Raw genomic sequence first — 14,682 nt, 5'->3', positions numbered from 1 at the left:
AGTTTCCAGTATCTGCGGCTGCAGCCACTTGCTACATGAGCTAGAGAGGTGAGTGGGGAACGGGCAGAGAGTGGGAAGCTGAGTTCTGTCGTTAGGTGCGGGGCACCTGAGCAGATCAGGCTGGTGGGTGATAGAGAACTGGACATCAGCCTCTTTCACATCCTGAGGGTCCTTGCGTTTACCTGGTCTTCGAACTGGATCTGCACACCTGTGCTATGAGGTGGACGTTGTGAGAAGGCTGAGGTGGGGACAGGTGCGGGACCTGTCCCGGGTCACTCAGCAACCAGGTGGTGGCGCTGGCAGAACGCCAGGCCCTTCCTGGGTCCTGCCCTTTCACCTATGCCCTGCCGGGTGCTGCGGGGGGGGGGGGGACTTTCACCTCCTTATAGGTTCATTCTGGGCATTTCTATGGAATAAAAGCTCATACCTAGCTTCAGAAACTCCCTCTCACCTCCCAGCAAGAAACCTCAGGTGCTTCCACCTTCCCAGTCTCTCTCATAACCCCATCCTCCTACCCCAGCCCCTTCTGGACTCTCCTGTCCCCACTGCAGTTTGGGGAGATACCTGGAGTCCCCAGAAAGCCAGTTGAGAAGAGGAAAGCATCACAGAAATGTCGGAGTGAGAGAGACCAGTGGCACCTCCCTCCTGTGGTTTGAACCACCCCCCAATCTCAGGACAAGGGCCCCTTCAGCTTTGGAGGCAGTCTGCACCTTTCCTACTCTCCCTTTCCAGACTGGTTTTGCTGAGCACCTAGGAAGTGCTGCTGGTGTGTGTTGGGGTGGGGAGGGGGTGTGTGTGTGGGGGGGGCTGATCCATACCCGACACCTCTGACACACCCACTGGGGGCTGGGCTCCCTGCAGGGCGCTCAGTTCATCAGGCGAGGGGTCAGCTTGGAGGAGGTGGCAGCTCGCCCAAAGAGGGAACAAATAGCTTTTGAGCGCCTGCTCTATGTGAAGCACTGTGTAGGATGCGAGGGGGTGGCGGGTACACTATGACTAAGGGAAGGGAGGGGGTAGGTTCCTGCCTGGCAGAGAGAGGAGGGACACGCACTTCCCAGCCTGTTTTTGGAGCCTGCCCAGCACTGTTTCGCCGCTTTATCTCACCAGTAAGTAGAGAGGTGAGCATGAGAAGAGATCTCGGCGCTCTGCCTGGAGGAGGCCTACTACCTCCAGCCATCTCATCCAGAGTTTTGCCTTGTTTGTAGGGTGCTGATTCTGCCCGCCCCCTAGCTTCTTCCCGCGGGTCCAGTTTTGCGCTCAGGAGGTTCCTGGGAATGCGTCTGCCTACCCTCTTTTACCAATGAACGGGGGCTCTTGTCCCTACTCCCCACCCCCGGTCTTCCGCCGCTGTGAAGTCTCCCATTCTCCAGATGCGCCTTCAGCCGCGCCCCGCTCCCTTCCCTGTTCTTCTTGTCGCCGCGGCCCTCGGCCTGGCGAGGCTGCCCACCTGTCCTCCCCTTTTCTAATCTCCCCACCCATGGGCCGTCTCTTACACAACTGGAGTACTTGGGCACGCAAGGTGACCCTCAAAGGCTCAGCTGAGCGTGTGCCCCCCAAGCTGGCCAACTCTTTCCTCCCTCCCCCGCTGGCAGACCCAGGGACCAAAGGTGCCCACCCGCGAGGCCGGAAGGGCGGAGACGCAGCCTCTGCCGGGGCGCCGCCGCACCTGCAGGGTGCCGGGCTGCCCGCGCGCGCGGCGGGCTGCGCGGGCCGTGGGGGCGGAGGAGCGGGCGGCGCGAGGGAGGGGCCTGCGACAGTGGCGGCGGCGGCGGCGGCCCCAGCCCTAGCAGCCTGGCTCGGCCCAGGCTCGGTCGGCGCAGCGCCGCGCGCGTCCCCTCCCGCCGCCGCCGCCGCCGCCGCCGCCGTCGCCGCCTCAGCCAGGCGCACCGGCACCAGGCCTCCGCCGCCGGGCGCACCGACGCAGCGCGCACCGCCGGCCGGGATGCGCTCCCGGGCCCCGGCCCGCCCCCACCCGCGGCCGCCGCCCGCCCGCCGCGCTCAAGCCTGACCGCGGCGCCCGTCCCGGCCGCCCTCGCCCGTCCCCGGCTGCCCCCGGTCGCGATGCCCGCCCCCCGGGGCCCCGGTGGCCCGCGCCCCTGCTAGGCTGCGGCGGCATGGCCCGCGCGCCCGGCGCGACCTCTGCGGATTGCATCGGTGTGCGGCGGCGGGGCATGCCCAGGGCACCGGGCACGGCCTTCAATGGGCGAGGACACGGACACGCGGAAAATTAACCACAGCTTCCTGCGGGACCACAGCTATGTGACTGAAGGTAACGTACGTGTTGTCTGAGGCCCCCTCCGGCCGGCCGCGGCGTGGGGATGCCGTCGCACCGAATGCCCTCCGAAGGTTTGGACCGCGCGCTGTGTGTCGTGTCCCCCCACCCTACCCTACCCTACCCCGCCCCGGGTCCGGGAGGGAGGGAGCCCGAGGGCGCCGGCCTCCGCTGCCCCGCAGCCCGAGAGCGCAACGCCCTCCTCCGCGCCGCCCTCCGGCAGGCAGCTTTCCGCCCCCAGGCCTGGTGGCATCCTGAATCGGCCCTGGCCCTCATTTTTTAAAAGGCCACCTCTGCGGCTAATCTGGTGAAGAAATAACGGGGAAATTTAGTGGCTTAGAATACTGGGTTTGCCCTGTCCAGAGCCCGCAGAATTTTCTAGGCTGCCCACTCCCTGGAGACGAAGTGGGACCCAGGGGGGAAGAAAAAAAAAAAAATCCATTGCCAGATTCCCCTAGAGGCTCTCGGTCTTCGGCCCCTCCCTGCGCCTCCAGAATCAGGGCCCCTTAGTGGGTGGGAGAAGGTGTCTTGTTTGGGGTTCATCTTTTATTCCTGGCGAGTTGAACTAAGACAGGAACAGCTGGCCCTAAACTGTGAGAATTTTCCCCCAAAGTGGGACATGCCACCCCAAACAGGCCCTGCATTTGAAATCCCCTAAATTGGCCCTACAGCCCCGGCCCAACCGCCACTCTGAGGCTGGTGGGATCTAGAGGGTCAGCGGTCCTGTCTTATAAGCCTGGAACTTCCAAGGGCCCCCTCTGCCCCACCTTGCCCAGGGAACGGTGGGGGCAGCTCCCGGGCCGCAGCCGGGGGCCCGCCGAGTGGAGCCTCCATTGAGGATGGGGAGAGCTAGCCGTGGGGTGTCAGCATGCAGCGGTGGGGACTCTCTTTTGCTGGAGACCTTCCCGGGTTAAGGGGCCGTCTGCATCTTCCCTGGGGGCTGCTGGTCTGGCTGCGGAAGTGTTTGTGGGTTTTTAGCAAGAGGTCCCCTGGTGGGTGCCTCGGTGGGAGGGGCCCTGGGCATTGCGTGCCGCGGGACTGGTGCGCGTGGGAGCCTGTGTCGGGAACGCGTGTGGGCTCGGAGCGGTGACTCGACTCCAGGGTGCTGTCCGCCGCGCTGATGCCTGGCTCCGCCGGAAATGAGGCCGAGGAGCCCGTAGCCCGAGCCCTGCGGAGGCCTGCGGAGCACTGGGCCAGCGCGGGGTGGGCTCCGGGGCGTCCTGACCCAGGGGAGCAGAGGCTGGGTGTGTAACCTGGGCGGAGATATGCTGAAGAGTGGCGCTCCCCGCTCCCCGGAGGAGAACTGCTGAGTCACGCTTTGCTGATGGGTGTGTGTAGGGAGAGGGGGCAGGGCTGCCCAGGCTGGGTGAGGGCTCTGCCCCAAGCTAGGGGTTTCGGGGTGGGGGGTGTCCCCAGGCAGCTGAAAGCGGTCTTTTGTCGCCTGCCTTGGAGAGGCCGAGGAAGGATCAGCGTGTTTCCTGGGTGTTCTTTCTGCTGGCAGCCTGCTGAGAGGCAGAGGTGAAAGGCTGCTGGGTTGCTGGCAGGTGCCCCAGTGGTCTGGCTGGAGCCAGGAGAGAGAGGGGATCTTGGCAGGTCATTCTGGTCTGGTTTTCTGGAGGAAGCCTCCGTTTTCCCATCTCTATATTGAGGACGATGGGACAGGGCGCTGGGCTCCGTGATTTAAAGTATTTAAAAAGCACAGCCTGACTCATAGTGGACATTTGCAAACCCTAATTCCTTCTTTATTCTGTCTCCCCCTGTTTCTCTCGCAAATTCACCAGCTCTTAGAAGGGAGGAACAAGGGAGAAGTGCATAGTTATCAGAGTAAAAAGTGATGATTTTAATTCTTCATTCATACAATGCATATTTACCGAGTACCTACTATGTTCTGGTCAGTTTTAGCCCTGGGCACTGGACACAGGTCCTGCCCGTGGGCAGCCTGTATTCTAGAAGGGAACGCCTTTATTTTTTATGTGGATGGATCTCTTTTCCGCATCTGTGAAACGGGAGTGAATAATACCATTCTGCCTAGAGGTGTTAGGGTTTCTGTGAGGGTCAGATAAGATGGTGGATGAAAGAGACGCCTCGGAACTACAGATTGTGAACTAGCCCAAGTATGTGGAGGACCCATTATGTGCTGAGGCCTCACAGGAGCTTCACATAACCCGCATCCCTATTTTATAGATGAAGAAACTGAGGCGTGACCTTTGTCCATGTCCCAAATTGAATGCCAGAGTGTGGAAGGCACAGAGCTCAGGTCCTAGGGAACCTAGGAACAAGATCTGAAGTTCCCGCCCTTGAGAAAGCAATAACAATAATTATTAGAATTATATGAGATTTCTGGCCTCCCTGCATGAAAACAGACTTTCCACTGTTGCATCTTGCCTGCATTTTGTGCTCAGAGCACAGAGTAAGTTACAGATTTGGATGTCAGACAGACTTGTATTCAAATCCTTCTTCTGACTCTTCAGGTGCTGTGCAACCTCAGACAAGTTACTAAATGTTTCTGAGCTTCACTTTCTCCCTTTAAAGGGAGGAGTAATAGTGACTCATCTTACAGGGTTGTTGGAATGATCAGTGGTTTTGCTAATTTAGGAAGCACCTGGCACAGTGTTTGGCCTGTTGGAAGCACTTAATAAATGGCACTGTTATCATTTGAAAGTCTTGTTCCTGGAGGTACTTCACAAGCAAATAATGGATGCTGGGAGTTTGTAAAAGAGCCAGGTGTACAAATTCCTGTTCCACCTGGACACTTGGCCACAAACACTCACAATGCCCCAGTGGCTCTGATCTACTTCCTGTTCCTTAAGCAGGAAGTTTTTTCTTTCTCTTGGGGTATTTGCACTGGCTATGTCCACTACCTGGAACGCCCACTTCCTGCTCTTCCTTCTCATCCTTTAGGTCTCAAGTTAAATGTCATCTTCACCAGTGCGAGTCTTGCTTGAGTTCCTCAATTTCTTCTTGTAAAATCTCAAACACCTTGGGGAGAGTTTAGGTTTTGTTAGTCATTCACACCTTAGTGTGAATTAGAGCAACTTTTTCCCCTCTGACTCTTAGCTCCGCTCAGCTGATTGAGGGCTGTTGTAATCATAAGGCATGGGTGCATGTCACTGTGGGGCACAGAGAACTTGGCAAAGATGGGTGAGTGTTGGGGAGAACAGTTGGCAGTGGACGGTGGAAGGACCTGAGCCCTAGAGAAAGGGGCCCCAGGGATAGGAGAAAGCCAAGGAGTCTCTGTTTAGGCTTTTCTCAAGAGCCAGATATGGCTCTAGGAGGGACTCTTCCTGGCTGTGTTCTCTTGCTGCAGCCCCAGGACTCAGCTTTAGGGTGGTTAAATAGACATTTTTAGGCTAGATTGAATCTACAAAATACATTCATCCTCCTTCATGCAGTAGCATTTACCAAGCACATCCTTTTCTGAGTCTGGCCCTGGGCAGGCGGTGATGGACCAGTGTACTCCCATCCCCCTTGCAGTGACTGGTCCCAGAATGGACATGGGAGTCCTTTCTGGAGGTTGAGTGGAGAGTAGAGAGAGCTGCAGGAAGCTGGTCCCTCTCTTGCAATGGAACACAGAAGCCTCCATTGCTGCTGGTGGCCGCCTTGAGACCATGGAGGGAGCCAGTCTGAAGCCAGCAACACTGTTGCTGGCAGAGCAGACAGTGAGTGAGAACTGGGGACGTCGGTGACATCTGTGACTCCTGGATTAACCAGGCCTGATGTCCACCCCACCTCTGGGCTTCCAGTTCCATGAGCTGTTAAATTTACTCATTGTTTCAAACTTTCAACCCAGTCTCTGTTACTTGCAGCCAGCAGTACCCCGACTCGTACAGCCTTTCCTGACTGTCTGGAAAACAGAAAGGCTGCCCTGTCACTCACGAACAAGATGCGAGATACATGAAACCAGGAGGGATGCTGATTTGTTTGCTTTCTGTTTTAGAAATCCTCTTTGATTTCTTTCATGCACTCAAGTCCAAGTTGCAGAGTTCTGATATCCCCTCCTTGCATTTCCAGCCAGATGCGGTATCCCAAGATCTGGTGTCAGGAGATCTGCATTCCTGGTGGGGTCTGGAGACCTGCCTTCCTAGTGGGGTCTGCTCTGGGTCTGTAATCTTGGGCAGGTTTCTCTGAGCCTCAGAAGAAACCTCTGAGTTTCTTCTCCAGGTTTCTCCTTAGATCACTTGAAACAAGGGATGTGCAGTTATTTGATGATGTAGCATCTTCTCTGTGGACTCCCCACCGTGCTTCATGAATGGAATATGTTCAGTGAGCTCATGGCATTAAATGGCTTGGTGTGTGTGACTGTGTGCAGCCCAGGGCCTGGGGCACAGTCAGTACTTAATAAATATTGTCCATAAATAACTATGTCTGTTCTTCAGGGGTTAGAGTTAGACTAGCCCTTAGAACTGTCATCAGACTGGCTAACCTAATTCCATCTCCACCCCCAGAGAAATTGTGCTGAGAGGGGAGGTTACGTCTGGCAGTGACCTGAGCCAGCCCAGAAGGAGAGCGGAGAGCCAGCCTTTGATTTTTGAAATCTTTGTTCCTTTTGCTTCCACTTAGGACCACCCTTTCCATAAGTTTGCCTGGGTTTTCACGAGCTCATGTTGTCTCCACTTCAGGGAAGGAGGCTGCAGTGGGACACCGGTGGCTGTCTCCCATTAAGTCACATCACCTCTCTGAGCCTCAGTGTCCCTGCATTGCTTCCTGCCCTGGGTTGTCACAAGGTTCTGAGGAGCAAAGACCATGTGGACTCCAAAGGGCCACCCTTGGGAAGGGGTTATTGTTATCAGTTTCCCCAAACTGTCACGGAAGCCAGACCTCACTTAAAGGTTGGTGCAGTCACTAGGTAGGGGTTTTCTCATCTTCTTGCTGCAAGATGGAAATCAAATGCTAATAAAATGTTTCCGCATCATCTCCTGGTTTTTACTTGCTACAGTTTTTGGTTTTTATCCTTAAAGTCAGCAGAGCTAAGGGATGTTTCTCTAAGGTGTTTAGATCTTGACACCTGAAGCGTGGTTGTATGAAATGCTGGGGCTTAAAGGGGAGGATTACAGAGTAACAATGCAGATGAAGAGGAAAGACCAGCCTCTAGATACATGTCGTTAGCCATTTGCCACAGCTCCTGTCCATCTTTTTTAAATGCCCATGTCTGTTTTTAATAACAGCTTTAATCTCTCCATATAAACCATTTGGAAGGGTGCTTTTAAGCGTGAGGTTATAAGAATTTTCCAGTGCTATGCTGCAGAGCTGGTGTCCTGAGTGTGCAACCTGTGTAGGTCCCATATTTAGAAGGACCAAGAACCCTGCGCTTGGTTTAATTCTCTGCTGTCCCCATCTTGAAATTTTAAATAATTGTATCTTTGAACCCGTGTTTTGATGGGACATCTGATGGGACACCTGTGAACAGAAGTGACACACACAACAAGTGATTCCACTGTTCCTTGTGCGGTTTCCGTAACACGCTTACCTTGTGTCACTTTAAGTGTCATGGATCTCCCCAGCATCCTGTGGCCACCAGAATTCTGTGCATAGGCACCGATCAGCATGTGTGTGGTTGTGTAAACAGGGGCACTGACAGCTCGAGAGGCCACGCTTTCCTTTTGAATCACAACTTGTTTTGAATGCAGAAAGGAGGCAGTGACATTCTAAGAAGCATAAGGACCAAGGAACCCTATCATATCCTTTGTTACTCGTGTGACATCCTTGGGCTAGCTAATCATCACTTCTGAAAATGATGGCACCAAAAGAAAGGGAAAGATGGACAACCATAGTTCCTGTTCCCTTCAACCGTCATTCATGGAGGGTGGAGTTGTGTGCCTAGAACATGCAGGCGTCAAAAGGTGAAATAAAATGTGCAGTGTCCCCATGCTCTGGTAAGAACAAGCTACATATGCCTGTAGGAGCTACCAGATACGAATTGTGTAATTAAGGGATTCTGCATTCAAGTTCAGTGCTCTTCTATTTGCATTTAAAGCTGGAATTACACAACAGAATGAGCGATAAAATTCATGCTAATAATTTAAACTTTTTTTTTTCAATTGTCATTAAATAGCAAATAACTAAGACAAGTCATGGGAAAAAAATGAGAAAGCTTTATATTTTTGTACCTTTAATGATACTTTTCCCTGCTTTTTATCCTCTGCATTTTCACTTTGCACCGGGCTCCACAAATGCTATAGTTGGCCCTATTTTGCGGTAGGCAGGAGGCTGGAATTCCTGGGATGGTGGAATCCTTGGCCCCGCCTCTCACCCCCTTGGCTTTTGTGATTGGTGGAATTGGTGAGAACCTGTCACTCATTGGACAATTTTTTTCTGTTGGGCGGGGCTGTAGTATTGAAGGTCTCTGCTTCACCCCTACCTGTGGGGCCCCAAGAAGAAGCCTATGTTTCTCTCATTTCAGAGTCCAGCCTTTAGACCTATCTCTCCCCACAGGCCCAAGAGGAGGGGCAATGGAGTAGGGTTCCCTAGCTCATTCTGCACAGCGAGTTTACCATTAAGAAAGAAGAATTTTTTGATTTCCTTCTTGTCCATCTTCCCTGTGTATTCTCAAGTCCTTGCAGGGAAGGGGTGTGTAACTGGTCACCTCGGCCCCGCCCCCAAATTCCATCATTTTATTGGCTGCACACTCTTCCTGTGATAGATGTCATAGTTCAACTCTTCACCCCCAATTGATGGATAACTAGGTTGCTTATTTTCTTTTATAACTAACACTGAGGGAGGGAATGCTACGTGTGTAGGAAGACACCCCATTCCCACCCCTCCCCCCAAATCTGGAATAATTTTCTTCAGAGAGAGTCCTGCACATGCAATTTTACGTAAAAATTATGAACGTGTTTAACGTTCTTGACACACATTGACAAATTATTCTCCAGAAAGTTTCTCTATTTTACCTCATGCTGATCAGCATTAGCTATTCTAATTTGTTTGACCTTTGCAAATATCACAGATGAAAAATATTTGTTTAAATTCATGTCTGAATACCAATGAGGTTGAACATTTTTCCCCTTTTGTTCAACAGACATTTACTGATCCCCCTTAAATGCCAGGGGGAGGTTAGGTGCCAGACGTACAACATTGAAGAACAAGGTCATTCATGCATACGTTCGTTCAACAAACATTTCTGGAGCACCCACTGTGCGCTAGGCAGAAAAGAAGCCCATGTCTCTGGGCAGGGAGAGTGAAGTGGGACTGAGAGGAAGGAGGGAAGAGAGCTGAGGCCAGAGCCCCAAGGTGCACCAACATCTAAGGGACAGAGAATGAGAATTCTTGGTGGTCACCCAGGTGCGAGATAAAACAGGAAGGCTCTGGAGTCACAGAACCAAGAGAATCCTGGAAGGGAAGGGAGAGAGAGGGGGCTGGCAGGAAGAAAGCTGCATCACCCAGCCTTAATTGCTGCCAAGCAGCCAGCACAACTTTGGGAAGCATCTCTCAGGTGCCCACACCCACCCAGCACCTGGTTCCCTTGCATTCTAGTTGGTGATGCCATCTCTCCATGAGCCTTTATAGTCTGCACCCCTAGTTCTCCCCGTTGGCACGCAGAATAGGTTGCTCTCTGTGACCTGCTCTCCAGGATGGCTCCTCAACCACCTGACACCCCCGCCCCAGTCTTCCTGCCCTGGGGCAAATGCTCCAGGTCCCAGAAGGCACCATTTCTAGAGCTCCACGCTCCTGCTTTCATTTTGTGGACATAGGCCAGGCTGTGTCTTTGAAACATGGGCTCATCTCTCCCAGGATCTTGGATGCCAGTGAGAGAGTGGGCTGCCTCAGGATGGAGTCTGGAGTTGCTGAAGCAATCTGCCAGCCCCACAGCACCCTGGGGTGTCCTGTTAATTAACCTTGGTCTCCTCACCAGTCAGCCCTTGTGCAAAATTGCTCACCTGGTCTTCAGCATTAAATAATTATGAAATGAACATAACAGCCATTATTGTGATTGACCATTTACTGATGCCAGATGTGATACTGAGTGCCTCATATTATTCGATCCTCACAAACCCCGGTGTGTGTGTGCATGTGTGTGTGTTTTACCCCATTTTACAGCAGAGAAAACTGAGGCTTGGGCACTTGCCCAGGGTCACATGGCTTGTAAGGGGCAGAGCTGGGGTTTGAATGCCGGCCATCTGCCTGCAAACCCATCCTCCTAACCTCCACATTGCCTGGTTGGACCCACAGGGAAGGGACAGGTGGCCCATTCAGTTCTGGTTCTGCACCCAGCTTCAGAGGGTCTCACAATTTGAACCCAGGACTGCCTGGCACGGTGCTCACGCTGGACACGTGGCAGCACTGCATCTCTCCTAGCCGCATGTGGTGAAGGTAATCCACATGGGTCAGTGGAAGAAGGGATCCCCTCCATTGCATCAGTGGGGGATGATCACAGTTCTATAGAGGACAGGTGCTTTGGCGCTAAAGGGAGTGGCATTCGCAGGGTTCTGGAGTGACACTGATTTCTAGTGCATTCCAGGCAGAAAGAATAGCATGTGCAGAGTTACACGTGCTTGTCCCTTGACAGCATCTAGGCTCCTCTACCTGAGCCCAGGTTGTAGTTGCCAGGCTGCCTGGGGACCAGGGCCCACCTGGGGCCTCTGTGCTGCCCAGGATGGCATGGCCTCGTTGCACAGTGGGATCCGTTGTCCTCCAGAGCCCTGGGCTGAATGGCACATTCAGCAGAACAAAGGCTGCTCAGAGGTTCCGGCTGCCCCGAGCAGGGATGGGATCTCCAACTGCAGACCAGGGCCTCCTCTGAACCAGCCTGGCCTCCTGCATCCCCCCGCCCCCACGCCCTGCAGAGGTTGCAGCCCTGACCCCTGGGGCTGCCAGCCCTGCGCTCCGCTCCTGGGCACGGCTGTGAGCCTGTGGCAGGTTCTTCAGCCTCTGAACCAGTCTCCTCATCCCTAAAGGAGAGGGAGAACTAACTACTGGCCACCTGGGCTTTTTGTATTAAGTGCAATAGTATGAGTATTGCACTTACATCTCAATAAAAGGGAGCTACTTGTGTTGTCATTATCAGCTTTTGAATTTCCTTTTATAATTTCAATAAAGTTTTAATGAAAACTTTCAAACATGTACAAAAGTAGAGAAAATAGTATGTTGAATTGCTCCTCATCCATCCCCTCGCTTTTCAGCTGCTCTCAAGATTTTGCTGTACTTTCTTCATTTACTTTCCCATCCTCTTGGCTTAAGAATATTTAAGTAAATTCAAGGCTCCTGTCATTTCACCCCTGCATCAGCAGGCATCTCTGAAAGGTGAGGGCATTTCTTGCATAACCAAGTACCACTTTCTCACCGAACAAAATGAGTACGAATTTCTTTCAATCTCAATTCTGGTCCATCTTAATAAGTCAACTATACTTCAAGAAAAAATAAACAAACAGGTTGATTGATTCTGGTTCATCTTAGCAATGTCTCCAGCTATCTCAAAAATGTCTTCTTGTAGTTGGTTGGTTTGACCCAGGATCTAAAGTCCTGCATCTGCATTTGCTTGTTCTGTCTCTTAAATCTTTTTCTGATGGAGACCAGGCCTCCTCCATCCTGACTTGATAAAGACATTCGTTACTGTTTCGTAAGGATTACAGTTTCATCCCCACAATCCATAATCCCTTTCTGAATCCCGGTTGCCTGACGGGACCGGATGCTGCCAGGTGTTTGCCTGGATCCTGGGAGTCCCCTGGGCGTGCCCCTCTCTTTTAAGGACCCCTCCTCACCACTGATCAGCCGAGAGATCCTGGGCAGGTTGTTCAGCAGTGCACACCATCTCCACCAAGAGATACCCAAATTGCAGACTCATGAGCGAAATAAATGGTTTCTGTTTGAAGACATTGAGTTATAAGGTTATTTGTTACACAGCGATAGGTAACTGGAATAGTCATAGGTCCCCGAAATTGAATTCCCAGTACTGCCCGGTTCCTTCTGAGGCCCCTTGTCCAGCTGCTGTGCTCTCTCCTAGATTCTGTGGCTCCCTCAGGACCTTCCAGTAACTTCCTTCTTGCTTATGTTAGCCTGAGGCAATTTCTGTTCCTTATAACGAAAGAACCTTAATTCCCAGTCCCAGCCAGGAGGGGTGACTCAGCTCAGATCATAAGACAGGACTGGAACCTGGCCTTTTTGAAACATTGGACCCGGAGTCCTGCCTCATGAAACATCAGCGGATATATATCTTGGACATGCCTGTTTGCTCTGTACACAGCTCAGCACCTGGTGCCCACTAGGTGCTGGATAAATGTGTGTTTGAATGACTGAATGAACAAATGGCATGTCTTCAAATCGGACCCCAGAGTAGTGCAATTTTTTTTCCAAATGCCACGCCTCCACCTGGCGATCTTCACTTTGCACAGTTCCAATGTGTACGGATTTCAGTCGCCACAGTTTTGTTCAGTAATGCCCGTCCCCCAATCACATAGCCCAGATTTCAGCTACCACAAAATGGTAACTGTGAGTAATTGCATAAAGTAGAAACTTCGCCACTCGCTCTCCAGCCCACAAATCACTAAGTAAATAACAGATGAGTATTGTGATCTGAGACCAAGTCACTTCTTTCAGTGTCTGTCTCTGGTTGGCCCCTGTGTATCTGTTGGTTCACACATAGACAGCAAAGCATGTGGTGATGTTGCCTCCTGTTTCCTCGTGATAAACCCACATGACATTTTACAAAAATGGATAGTCAAAAGAGGAAATCTGGCCCACAGAGATGATGCTCAGCAAAAAGGAAAAAAAAGGAAGAAGAAAAGGAATAATGCTGGCAGAGAAATTTGGATTGGATGTAAATGGAGTTACAGAGGAAACCGCTGATTCTGAGAATGTTGAAGCTGCGACCTTTCTAGACTCTTATATGCAGCCAGGGGAACTAAGTAACTAAGTCAAGGTGAACTTATTGACATAAATGAGAGAAGTGCCTGAGACAGAAAAAATGAAGATGTCCCAGGGGAATTGACGCTGGCAGCACACTTCATGTTAAAGGAACTCTTGAAGATATTTCACGGTGTTGAAAGTGCAGCGGATAGAATCTTGGAAGCAGATCTAAACTTAGAAAGGCAGTTCTTCAAGGCATAGAGAAAAAGATGTTTGCCCAGCATTGCAAGTTATCCAACAAGCAGAGGAAGCCAGCACTGTTGAAACTAGTCTGGATACATTTTTTACAAAGAAATAAAACACTTGAATTCTCAATGTTTCTAATGTTTTACATGACTGTGTACTAAATAAAATATTAGTTTTACTCTTTGTTTACTACCCTATACATTTATAACCATCAGTAAGAGAGTTTTTAATGTCTTTAGAAAGTATTTTTTTAAGATCGTGGAACTTTTGTAATTTCCACATTGATTATTAAGATCACTTTGAGTGTTTCAGCTTACACGGTCATTTTTAGGGTTCCACACAGTTGTGCAAAGTGAGGTCTCCCTGAACTCATGCCAAATGGGCAGTGTCTGTCCTGTGTGACCCTTCCACATGTCAAGGGCATGGTGATGTTAAACCATGGCCGGAGGATTGGAGTCAGTATCCTCCTTATTGAAAGCAGCAGCTCAGGACTATTAAATAACTCAAATTCCTCACTGCAAAAACGGTTAGGCAGCCAGTAGATCACTGGGAGAGAGGCACTTCCGTCCACTGTTTTCACTGTGCAGATCGCTAGCCTGCCTGTCTGCTTCGGGAACAATCCATCATGGACTGAAATGGCCGAAGGAGTCAAGGGCTGAGCGATAGTGGTTCCTACACCAGCTTCCAATGTGAAAGGTGATTAAAAAAAAACCTGAATATTTTCCCCAAGGAGAGGTAAGGCTCTTTACTGAAGCTGTGAAAATATAATCCATCATCCTAAGGTGTCCCATATTGTCATATTCGGGGAGCTAAGGTGCACGTATGTTAAGATGCTCCTTGCAAGATTTTAATTTTCTTTATTTTATCTCACTGCAGAAACGTTTGAAAATGCAGGAAGTAGAATAAAGAGGGGGAAAAAAAGAACATCCTTGGCTCCATTGCCCCAGAAACGCTGTTCCAATTTTGTTATATTTCTTTCCTGCTGCCCCCCTGTAGATTGTAATATAAACACAGTTGTTTCTTTTAAAATATTTAACGTGCCGAAACATTCCCCTCTATTATTACAGACTCTGAGTAAACAGTTTTTAATGGCTGCATAATAGTCCATCATGTAGATTTAATTACTTATTCAGTTACTACGTAGGCTTCATCCGCCAGACTGGGCTTTGTTGCCTGCAGTGGGTTATGTGGGTGGGGAAGGAGGAGGAATAAGGCACAGCTCCTCCCTTGAGAACCTCTGGAACCAAGGACACATGAACAGGTGATCATAACACAGTGTGATGGGAGCAGTGGGGCCCTGTCGCAGCCTGGGAGCAGATGCGCGGAGAGGCTGAGTCCAGAGTAGAGGAGCAGCTTGTCCGGCAGGGTAGTAGGGAGTAGGG

The 14,682-nt window shown here is 51.3% G+C and overlaps 1 protein-coding gene and 1 long non-coding RNA gene across 6 annotated transcripts in view; one reads left to right on the top strand and one right to left on the bottom strand.

Moving 5' to 3' along the window:
* LOC136794347 (uncharacterized) overlaps window positions 1–3,220 on the bottom strand; it is a 28,383-nt gene extending 25,163 nt beyond the window's left edge. The window contains exon 1 of the long non-coding RNA XR_010840980.1: window positions 3,040–3,220. This is a non-coding gene — a long non-coding RNA (uncharacterized lncRNA). The remainder of the gene's footprint in view (window positions 1–3,039) is intronic.
* The window catches only part of PPP2R2C (protein phosphatase 2 regulatory subunit Bgamma), a 138,554-nt gene continuing 124,892 nt past the window's right edge, over window positions 1,021–14,682 (top strand). The window contains exon 1 of one of the 5 annotated variants that reach the window (XM_067035556.1): window positions 1,021–1,118. Coding sequence is in view for 3 of the 5 variants with exons in the window: in XM_059067314.2 (XP_058923297.1) it covers window positions 2,200–2,269 (70 nt within the window). In the remaining 2 variants the exon portion in view is untranslated. Of the gene's footprint in view, window positions 1,119–2,032; window positions 2,347–14,682 lie in introns of those variants that run through there. The other 4 variants (XM_067035555.1, XM_059067314.2, XM_067035554.1 and 1 more) reach the window with 4 other exon arrangements.

This window comes from Kogia breviceps, chromosome 6 (assembly GCF_026419965.1).
Source record: "Kogia breviceps isolate mKogBre1 chromosome 6, mKogBre1 haplotype 1, whole genome shotgun sequence".
NCBI lineage: Eukaryota > Metazoa > Chordata > Mammalia > Artiodactyla > Physeteridae > Kogia > Kogia breviceps.
This window is presented reverse-complemented; position numbering and strand designations above follow the sequence as displayed.